This window comes from Dromiciops gliroides, chromosome 1 (assembly GCF_019393635.1).
Source record: "Dromiciops gliroides isolate mDroGli1 chromosome 1, mDroGli1.pri, whole genome shotgun sequence".
Taxonomy (NCBI): domain Eukaryota; kingdom Metazoa; phylum Chordata; class Mammalia; order Microbiotheria; family Microbiotheriidae; genus Dromiciops; species Dromiciops gliroides.
In genome coordinates, this window is record NC_057861.1 from 223,865,364 (window position 1) to 223,877,377 (window position 12,014).

Genomic DNA, 12,014 nt, shown 5'->3' on the forward strand with positions numbered 1-12,014 from the left:
TATACAAAAAAAGGAAACTACACTATAATAAAGAGTTGGAAGAAATTGTAATCCACTGTCAAAATACACTGGCCAATTAGAGTATAAATTTAACTTCATCCCTGTATTAAACATTAAATTCTTTTTTAAACAGTAAGAAATGAGTACCCTTTCAATACTATGTTGCAAACGCAGTTTCATTCTTACAACTTCCTGTTGCCGAAAAAGATCTTTAAGTGGATCTGACAGGGATGGAGGTGGTGTAATCTAAAGGGAAAAAATGACACAGTATAATTATAAATTTTACATTTTAAAGAAAAACATGTAACATTAAAAATAGCCAATCTCTATTAAAATAGAACTTAACATAAGTATATATTGTGCTATGCTGTGGGTCAAATCCTAGTCAGTGAAACATAACCTAGAAATTTTTTAGATGTTACTTACCTAGTAGGAACCCTCCCGCCAAACTCTAGTCAGAAATGTTGCTAAAAATTCATCCATTTTACTCATCCATTTAACAAATATCAAGCATCTTATTCTTATTCACTTATTCAAAGCATTGGGCTAGAAATTGGAAGAACTAGTAACATAGATGAGCTCTCTGTCCACAAGAAACAGGGACATAGACATGTAAATAAATAACAATAAAACAAACCAGGATATAAATGCTAGAAAGATAGGAACAAGGTACCAGGGTAGAACACCTTGGAACAAGATGGAGGTGTCATTTCTGGATGGTAGAGGAGAATTGAAAGAACATTTATTAAGCATCTATGATGTAAAAGACTTATACACAATGCTAGGCACTGCGGATACAAAAAACAAACAATCTTTGCCTTCAAAGAGCTATCCAAGGGGATACAACATGTACACAAATAGTAAATTCAAGAAAGAGAGCAATAACAACTGGGGAATCTTGGAAGGCATCTTAGAAGAGGTGATATTTGAACTGAAGCCTGAAGGAAGATAAGAATTCTGAGATACATAAGGACAAAGTACATTTCAGACACGTGGGCTTGTTTGTGCAAATGCAGAGGTGGGACACTGACTGAATTGGAAAATAGTGGTGAAGTTTGGAGTACAGAGTATGTGGAAAAAGATTAACTTTAATGTCTGTGAAAAGGAAAGTTGGAACCAGGGTATAGAAAGTCTTACACAATGGGGTAAGGAGTTGTTATCATCAAGGTAAAAGAAACCAAGTGAAGGTTTCTGAGCAGCAGAGTAACATGGTCAGAGCTGTGCTTTAGGAAGGTTATTTTACAAGTTTTGCGGAGGATGGACTGGAGAGAAGAAAGATTGGAAGCAGAGCCTAAGGAGGAGTCAAGTAAAATAATTCAGAGGAGAGGTGATGAGCACCTAAGGTGCGGTGACAGCCAAATAACTGGAGAGAAGAGGATGGATGCAAGATACAGGGAAGGTAGAATCAAGACTTGACAACTGACAATATATGGGGATGGATAAGGGAGAAGAATGAGTCAAAGACAACTTGAAGGTGATGAATTCAGATAACTGTGAAGATGATGCCTTAACAGAAAGAGGTAAGTTTGGAGGAGGGACAAGTTGAGGGGAGAGAGATATTGTTTAATTCTGGTTATTTAAGTTTGAGATGTTCACTTGACATCAAGGTAGATGTGCTCATCAGGCAGTAGGCAATGTGGGACTAGAGCTCAGGAGATTAGGGCTGCTGTACATGTATATTTGGGAATTATCTACATGGAGAAAATAACTGAAAATATGGAGCTGATGAGATCACCAAGTGAGAGTACAGAGATCCTAATACAGAGTCTCGATGGAACTTGTTACTGTTGGGGGAGAAAGAGGATACTAGAGCCAGCTAGGTAAACTGGAAAGAGTACTGACTTTAGGGTTGAAGTGCTCTATCCCTTACTACCTGTGAGTTCTTGGACAAGTCACAACCTTTCTGGGCCTCACTTTCTTTATCTGTCAAGTGGCAGGCTTGGATTAAATGGACTCAAGTCTTATCTAGCTCTAAATCTATGGTCTTAGGGTGAACTGAGAGCAAGAAACCCAGTAAATTATAGTGCCCAATGAGTAATATCCAGGAGGAAGTGCTCAAAAGTGTCAAAAACTAAGTGAAAACAATGAAGCCAAGGAAAGGAAATCAACATCTAAGGGATCTGGCAGTTAAAGAGATCATTGTTGAGCTCAGCTACGACAGTTTGAGAAGTGCTAGGGTATAAAAAACTGACTGAAATGGGTTGAGAAAGGAGTAGAGGGATCATGAAGAAGTGGAGGCAGTGAAGAATAAATTACTTTCTAGGAACTTAGAAGTGAATGGGATGGGGGCAGCTAGGTGGCGCAGTAGATAAAGCACCAGCCCTGGATTCAGGAGGACCTGAGTTCAAATTCGGCCTCAGACACTTTGCACTTACTAGCTGTGTGACCCTGGGCAGGTCACTTAACCCCCATAGCCCCACCAAAAAAAAAAAAAAGAAGTGAATGGGATATAGGTTAATAGAGTTTGAGGGAGGTAGGAAGGTAAGGGGTTTTTTTGGTTATTGTTTTTGATAGGACATACTTGTGAATGTTAAAGGAAGCAGGCAAGCCTTCAATAAAAAGGGAGTGACAGAAGAGATAAGGGAAATAGTTATTTATTACTTTAATTATGTTGTATCCTGGAATAGATGGGAGTGATGGAATTAAGAGTACAAACTGAAGGGGCACTCCGTTTTTTTTAGGACCTTGAGCAAAGGAGATAATGGGAGAAGATGTAGATGTGTTTTAAGTTATGGAGTAAGAGAGCTAACAGGGTTCACGGTAGATGGCTTCAATTTTCTCAGTACAGTGGGTGGTCAGGTCATCTTTGGAAGGAAAGGAAAAGCCTAGGGAAGTCTGAAGGGAAAGTCTGTTATAGTTATAGTTATTGTATCCCAATATCCATGACCCCATTTTGGGATTTTCTTGGCAAAGATACTATAGTGGTTTGCCATTTCCTTTTACAGCTCATTTTACAGAAGAACCGAAGTAAATAGGATTAGGTGACTTGCTCAGGGTCACACAGCTAGTAACTGTCTGAGGCTGGATTTGAACTCAGGAAGATAAGTCTTCATGATTCCAAGCCCAGTGCTGTATCCACTGTGCCACCTAGCTGCTCAGTTATTGTGTGGGGAGTGTTTAAGTAAATGAAGGAAGACTAGAAAGACTATGGTATAGTTGTGAAGGCCTAGTTGAAATTAGACAACATAGTATGTGGTGGAATCTTCCTCACTGTATGGGAACAGAGGGAAGAAGGCAAATGATTGGGGTGGGGCTGAAGGTTAGTAAAGTATGAACAATTGTAGGATAGAGAAGTAAATGAATCAAGAAAAAATTAGAGTCTACATTAGAGGAAATAGCTATGATCTGGGCCTTGGGATTTAAATAGGCAAAAGTTGTAGGAGTGGAGAGAAAACAACTGGTGTCCCTTTTGGGGTATAGAACAGCAGAGAAGTATAGCACCTGTCGGGGTAGAGCAAGAATATTGCAATATAGAGAACATTACAAGGATTGAATGAACACCAAAAAAGTTGGTTGAAATTTGATTAGGGAGGGCCTCAGAGGAAAAACCAAGTCAGAGTTTGGCCCTTCAACTACAGGTAAAAGGAAATTTTCTAACAATGGAGTGATGTGACTAGATCTGGGTAACAGATTAATTTTGTAGGCATGTACAGTTTAGATTTGGAGTGGGGATATTTAGGGGCCAGGAGTATCTAGTTAGACTGGACAGTGTAAGGGGTAAGGAAAAAAGACACTTTAGCAGGCTACTGGAATAGTTTTAGGTGACAGTTAATAAGGGTCTGAATTAGTGTGATGGCAATGAGAAATAGGAGATGGATGTAGGAGATATTTTTGAGAGAGAATGAACAGAATTTAGTTAACTGATAGGATATATGAGTCAAAGGAAAGGGAGAATCAAAGATGTTTATGAGGCTATAAATACAAGTGACAAGGGAAATAGTGACATCTTTAACAAAAATTCAGAAGAAAAATAGGTTTTTGAAAAGAGTCCTCCAAATTCAATTTAAGTCATGTTGAGATCCAGCTGTTAGTGGAATGTCCAGAGGAAGGTATCCAGTAAGTATTTAGAAACATAAATCTGGAGCTCAGGAGCAAAAGCAGAAAAATAAAGTATCGAGGAAACCAAAGAGTAAGAAAATATTTAGAAGGCTGGGGTTAATCCACAATTTCAAATGTTACAGAGGAGTCAAAGATGAGGACTAAGAAAAGGTGATTGATTTTGGTGAGTAGGAAGTCACTGGTGATCTTTGAGAGAGTAGTTTCACCAGAATAATAAAGATGGGAATTATATTACAAGAGGCAGAGGACTGATTAAGCAAGTTTGTGTAAGCTTACTCTCCTAAGAAATTAGGCTTTTAAAGGAATTAAGGAATGAAAGTTCACTGTCCTAACTTGACATCCTATTTTATTCTTCCTTTAGACACAATTTTAACAATTGTGGTTCCCTTTTATCTCTCAAACCATTATTAGAAAGAAATGGCAACTGACAGAAACAGTGAAGGAGACAGGAAAAAAAAAAAACACCTTTAAAACAGACAAGGATTCAACAAGCATAGTGGCCCAAAGGCTGGGGCCACTTAGGATAAGGGTGAATTACTTTATATACTTTACTAGTCCCTGGGGGAATCATTATATCACAGTACAATAAAATAACCTATTTCTTTTCTTTTTTTTTTTTTTTTTTGCTGAGGCAATTGGGGTTAAGTGACTTGCCCAGGGTCACACAGCTAGTAAGTATTAAGTGTCTGAGGCCGGATTTGAACTAATAAGGTTCTCCTGAATCCAGGGCCAGTGCTCTATCCACTGTGCCACCTAGCTGCCCCAAAATAACCTATTTCTAATGATGGTCCTTGGTCAATTAACATCCAGACTTTCTATTTAGGAAGGCAGGGAAGTATAAGTTTTTGGTGACTTTTCATAAAAACTGATTAAAATTTTTAAAAAAGTTTTAGTACTTACTGGGGCAAAATTCAGTCATTTACAAAATCAGCAAGTGAAACATCTTTTCCCCCAAAATGTCAGATAAGTTGAATAACACCATCTAATTCCCTGATAATGCCATTTATGAGGTATTACTATTACTATAGTTTAGCTTATTAGTTAAACATCAGCCCCATTTCCCAAGCATAAGATTCTACTGTAATTTAAAATTTGCTACAAACTAGTCATAACACAGCTTCCAATATAGAATTTTTATAGAATCACAGACCCTGCAAGTTGAAAAGCATCTCCGCAGTCATTTAGATGATATTACTTGAAGCATGTACCCTTCTACCCTATGACAGAAGATGATACAGCTGTTTTTCACTTGCAGACCTCCAGTGATTAGGAATATCCATGATTCCAGAAGGGACATTCCAGTTTTGAACAGCTTTCAGTTTTAGGATGTTCTTTCTTACACTGAACTGAAATTTAGCTTCCTGAACATCTGCCCAATAATCGAAGGATGGTTATCCCCTGAGGATTAAGTGACTTGCCCAGGGTTACAGAGCTAGTAAGTGTCAAGTGTCTGAGTCTGCATTTGAACTCAGATCTTCCTCAATCTAGGGCTGGTGCTTTATCCACTGCGCCAGCTAGCTGCCCTGACAGGTAAGACTTTTTAGAGGACAGTTCATGGACATGTTTTCCTGTACCCCAACCTCTTGATTAGTATAGGAGAAATTTTGAATTTCCTTACGCAGTGTGTTCCAGAAATCTAGCCCTCTACTCAGAACAGGGAGCCTTATTAGGCAGTGTGCCAGCTTTGGGGCTCACCTCCCCAAAGAAGAGAATAATTCATATAGTACCTACACAGCATCCTATTTAGAGACCAATGTCAGGGAGTTACTTGGATGATGTTGACCTGATGGGAAAGGAATGGCTTGTTCAGTTATAATACAACTTTTTTGGGGGAGCATCATAGGGAGGGGACTCTTGTGTAGGATTTTATAGAAAAGTCAGATTGACTTGATAGAAATCCTAGCTTTAGTTCCCTTCCTAGATGGGAGTGGGAGAAGGGTAGAGATGACAGACTATATGCTTTGTTCTTGTTTGAGGGATTCAGTGAATCCTTGCATTGTTTACATTTGTACCCAATATGCATGTGATACCTACAATGCTTGTATGGGAGTTGGAGACCCTTTTAGTTAAATCTAGAGGAAACTTAGCCACAAGTTATACCATGAGTATATTGGGAGACTTTCCTAGAATAGAGAGAAAATTACCCTCTTTGGGTCAGGCCCTCAGGATTTGACCTAGTTTCATGAGTCGAGAGCTTTGAGGGAATCTAGGACTATAGATTATTATAATTTGCAAACCATGATTAATTGCATAGTAAACTAATTTCTGATAAGAAAATGTTCAATCAATAATTACTATTTTTCTTATAACAGATAATATTTAAAATACTCATTTTATGAATATCAGAAAGTATATAAAAATATAATGAAAGCTCTTTGCTGTGCTAAAACGATCCCAGGCACAAAAAGAAATCATTCAGCCTGGAAATAAAGCAATACACAATTTGGCTCCAGCCTATCTTTTTAGACAGATTGCACATTTCCCCATTTCATGCACTCTCCCTTCTGAACCTAGGTTACTTATAATACTCATCTAACATTTAAAACTCAATTCAGGAAGCACATCCTACTAGAAACCTTTGTTTGATTCTGCTGTTAGAGTTCCTTACCTTCTCAAATTACTTTGCCTTTACTTAAAGGCATATTCACCTTACCCTCCTAGATGAAAGTAAATTCCACAAGGGGCCATCATTTTGTCTTTGTATCCCTAAGGTCCAACATAGTCTTGCTTTCTTTTGCTAAGTGCTTTACAAATCTTTATCAAGTTAAATAGTCATAAAATCAGATACTCCTAGGGACTCAGATCTTATTGCCATTGGGGAGAGGGACCCCAAAATATATCTCACCAGTCTTTCTGAACCTGTGGACAGATGTATTATGCCTTGTAGTCATTCTGAATGTGTAACTTGACAATATGTTGACAATGCAGCAGGGACTGTCATTTTCCCCTTTTACCAGGGCAGTGCCTGGTGGAGAGTCTGGATTTAGTAACAATTTGCTGAATTGAATAGAATGTAATGCTGATGGTTAGAGTGGTTAGGCAGAAAGAAAATTAAAACTGGGATCTAGGGGCAACTAGGTGGCGCACTGGATAAAGCACCAGCCCTGGATTCAGGAGTACCTGAGTTCAAATCCGGCCTCAGACACTTAATACTTAACTAGCTGTGTGACCCTGAGCAAGTCACTTAACCCCAATTGCCTCACTAAAAAAAAAATCGGGCCTCAGACACTTGACACTTATTAGCTGTATGACCCTGGGCAAGTCAATTAACTCTCACTGCCCTGCAAAAGCAACAACAAAAACCAAAAAACTGGGTTCTAGTATTAGCCTTAGCCTGGGTAGAGTCACTAAATTGCTTTGAGTCTCAGTTTCATTATCTGTAAAATCTGCTTCCCTCATCAGGTGGCTGGCTGTGAAGATCTAATGAAATGGTATATGTGAAAGTGCTTTCTAAACTACTAAGCAAATGATGGTATTATAGATTTGTGTATGGTTTTTTTGTTTGTTTTTTGTTTTGTGAGGCAATTGGGGTTAAGTGACTTGCCTAGGGTCACACAGCTAGTAATTGTTAAGTGTCTGAGGTCGGATTTGAACTCAGGTCCTCCTGAATCCAGGGCCGGTGCTCTATCCACTGTGCCACCTAGCTGCCCCTGTGGATTAGTTTTTAATACTATGTGTCTCAACTACTTTTATAAATTTTCTTTATTATGTAACTTCCTATGTCTCCTTATTATTTTTCTTTCTTACATCTTTATTCCCCAAATATTTTTCTTGATACCTTAATTATACTCTATATTCCTTTCTGTTCCAGTAGATTCTAAATCTGGTTTTGGAAACTATAGATCTTGGGGACTAAATATAACTCAACTTATTCATATACTGATAACACACTTACAAAGGTACTCATATACACAGATACATATGCACATTAAAATGGTTAATTAGCTAAAAGAAATATCAAGAGTATAAGATGGCCACTAAAACTTTGTGGGATGTGATTTAGGACTGAAATTTGGCCAAGGAAAGGTTTACCATCTTCAAAGGGAATGGATTAGGAAAAAGAGTGGTAGAATACTTGCACATGGCAGGTGCTATTAGATCTAGAGAAGATTTATTTCTTCATGTATATGAGAAAATTTAACCAAAATGAATATGATGCTTTTGAGAAAGGAATTCTGAAACCCCAATTCTGAAAAACACAAGATGTCATATGACACATACACATGTGTGTGCACATATACATATACACACACAGAAAAAGAGAGAGAGAGAGAGAGAGAAAACACCAGAACATGAGAACTGACTGAAGCTGACTGTAAAAAGATACAGATGATGTAAGCAAGCTGGTCGGGGTGGGAGTTGGAGAAACAAAACAGTATAAATCAATAGAGAAAGAGATGTAATATTTTGTTGGGAATTTCCTATGATCTACCTATGCACTATATACCTATGAACTGAGGAGAAAATGGATGATAAGTTAATTTCTCCTTAGACTTTATAGAAGCCTTGTGTTTAGCACAAGGGAAGTTCTGGTCCTGCTGTACAATCTGCCCTGGATTGCATCTAGAGTACTGTCTGATTCTGGATGCTTCTGTTTAGAATACTTATTACCTAGAAATTATCTAGAGGAGAGCAACCAAGATGGGGAAGATGATTAGAAAATATGCCATAAAAGGATCTTTTTAAGGAAGTAGGGACTTTTAGTGTGGATAAAATATTTAGAATGGGGGTTAGCTAGATGGCACAGTGGATAGAGCACCGGCCCTGGATTCAGGAGGACCTGAGCTAAAATCTGGCCTCAGACACTTAACACTTACTAGCTGTGTGACCCTGGGCAAGTCACATAACCCCAGTTGCCTCACCAAAAAATATATATATATATATACATATATATATATATATATTTAGAATGGGTAAAGAATAATAGCTGGTTTTGAGTGGTTGGAGGGCTGTCATACCAGAGTAAATTATACTTGTTCTTGGCTCTTGAGGACGGAACTAAGAACAAGAGCAGAAACGCAAAAGCACAGATTTTGGCCTCACATAATGACAACTTCCTAACAATTCCGCCCCCCCCCCAAATAGAACAGGATGCCTTAGAAGAAAGTAACTTTTTCAACACTGGAGGGCTTCAGGAAAGAGGTTATATAACCTTTTGCAATGGATGGTGGAAAGGGGAGATTCCTTTTTAGGTACTGGTTAGCTTAGATGACTTCTGAGGTTCCTTTCAATTCTGATATTCTGTGAGCCCTGAGATAGTTTGTTGTTACTTTCTTAGTTTTCTGATAATATATGGTGCTTCCAGTGATTTGGATAGTTATAAAATTTTCAGTATGAATTTTAAATGAACAAACTTAGATTTCACATACCTATCTCACAAAATCAGAAAATGAAAGAATGTTAACCACTTTTTTTTACTAATAATTTAATTAAAACAAAATTTCAGCTGTATAGCTTGGAACATTTATAGCATCAGAAAGATCAATGAGGTTAAAAGACCCTGGTTTTACTACTAGTTGGCTATATGATCTTGGGAAAGTCACTAGTCATTCTGTATTTAAGTTTCTTCATCTATAAAATGTAGAAATTAGATCTTGAATACCTTTTCAGGCCCTAAAATTCTGATTCAATAAGAATCATCTTTAGAGGCAGCTAGTGGTACAGGGAAAAGAGCACTGGACCTGGTATGAGGAAACTCTGAGTTCAAATTTAGCTTCAGACACTTACTAGTTGCATGAGTCTGGCCAAGTAATTTAACTTCTGTATGCCTCAGTTTCCTCATCTATAAAATGGGGATAATGACAGCACCTTCTTCTCATAGTTCTTGTTTTGTTTTGTTTTTGGTGAGGCAGTTGGGGTTAAGTGACTTGCCCAGGGTCACACAGCTAGTAAGTGTTAAGTGTCTGAGGCCAGATTTGAACTCAGATCCTCCTGAATCCACTGTGCCACCTAGCTGCCCCTTCTCATAGTTCTTGTGAGGATAAAATGAGTTAATTTTTGTAAAGTGCTTTGTGAACCTTAAAGAGTTATACAAATCCTAGTTATTATTATTAGACTAGATTGTTTATTATACAAAAAGTAACTTTGTTTTCCCATTTTGTATCTTGGTATTCTAACAAAATAATTAGATAGTAAACACAAAACTGTGAAAGGAGATTGAGTTCTATTGTTGCTTTCTTCCATTTTGGGACCTAGTTTCCTGACAGTAAAATGAAGGATTAGGTGTTTTCTAATTTCCTTCCAGCTTTAAAACTGACTAATTCTATGAAATGTAAAGTTTTAGCCTTAATGTCTCTCTAGCAACTCTTGTGGTTGACCTGGAAGTTAGATTCACACTGAAGTGACATTGTGTTCTTGCCAGAAACAAGAGTAAGTTAAAGCAATGGAGGTCAGGTATCAAAGGTTTAAACTGAGAGGAAACTCAAGTTCTCAGATCAAAAGTAATTTGATAGCCTAGGGTCTGGAAAGCCTAACTCAGGAAAAAGAGAAAAGGATATATTAAGATATAATATGTCTCATGTTTTGAATATAAGTGAACTACTACAAAATTGGTTTTTAAAAAAGTAAACATGATTTTGGGATATGATAATAATATAACAAAGCTGAATACATCTTTCTGTCATAGTTTACCTCAAGTTGAACTTTTCTCAGAATACTGTCATGACAATTATATTGGCATATCTTGCTAAAAGCTGACAGGCAATTGGTTTTATAGGAAAAATGTTAGAAATGAATGATATAACAGCTGAATTTCAAGTGTTTTTGTGGCCTTAGTTACAATGTATTAGTGATGTCACTGACAAATGGTATTGCTCAAGACGATCTTACCTGAATCAAGTACTTTTAAAACCTTAAAAGTCTATAAATGTCAGCTGTGATTAATGTCATTATTTAAATTAGATATCTCCCCAGCACCTAGTGTAATGCTCTATGTACAGGAGATATCTTTTTGTGTGCCTGTGCATGTGTCTGTGTATATATATATGCATGTGTGTGAGATATCCCTATAATTTTAAAAAGGTGAAGGCAAACTGAAGGAACATCTAGGTGGTTTCAGTTTCTAAAACATCAGTTCTTGGCAGTTCAGTTTAAACAATGTTTTCATGCTGACCATGAGGTTAAATAACAAAACCTCAAAACAAGGGTAAAAAACAAGACTCTTAAAGGTAGTGATTATACTTAGCCAAATGGGAGACCATTAAAATATATTGAATAAACAGCAGATGGCGCCATAAATCAGCACATTAAAATACCATTCAGGTGTACATTTTAGCATGGAGAACCTATACAAAATTTCCACTTATAATCATTCAAATATAAAATTTACTTATATTTTCAACAGTTATGATGGGTAATTATTTCCACATAATTTTTTCTCTTTTTAAAAATAATGTAGTGAAAGAGAAGGCCTTTTGGAATGAATAAAAAAGAATTACTTTTACATTTCTGAGCATCTTCATAAAATAGTTACTGTTTCATTTGCTTGCTCTATGATTGTATAAACTACAACTTAACTCTTATTTAGAGTTTCCTGAGATGCATCAGGAATTTTAGTTAAGTAATAAAGATTACTATAACATAAACCTTTTCTCCCCCGCTCCCCTTTTTTTAAACAGACCTCCGCCAACAAGATTTAAAAATCATTTGTTGTTTCATGTGAAAATGAAAACGTAATTCTTCTCCTTTAACTTTCTGATCAAACATTTTTCATATAATCTCCTGTGAGTGAAATAAACTATTCTTTTTTTTTTTTTGGTGAGGCAATTAGGGTTAAGTGACTTACCCAGGGTCACACAGCTAGTAAGTGTCAAGTGTCTGAGTCCAGATTTGAACTCAGGTCCTCCTGAATCCAGGGCTGGTGCTCTATCCACTAAGCCACTTAGCTGCCCCAACTATTCTTTTTTAAGCCCTCTGCCTTGGCTAGTGCCATCTATAAACTACATCAAGCTTCTATA

At 37.1% G+C, this 12,014-nt stretch overlaps 1 protein-coding gene across 5 annotated transcripts in view; it reads right to left on the bottom strand.

Annotated features, from left to right (window-relative positions):
- The window catches only part of ANKRD12 (ankyrin repeat domain 12), a 176,203-nt gene that overhangs the window by 17,759 nt on the left and 146,430 nt on the right, over positions 1–12,014 (bottom strand). For all 5 annotated transcript variants that reach the window (XR_006355615.1, XM_043994086.1, XM_043993907.1 and 2 more), the window contains one exon: positions 148–246. Coding sequence is in view for 4 of the 5 variants with exons in the window: in XM_043994086.1 (XP_043850021.1) it covers positions 148–246 (99 nt within the window). In the remaining variant the exon portion in view is untranslated. The remainder of the gene's footprint in view (positions 1–147; positions 247–12,014) is intronic.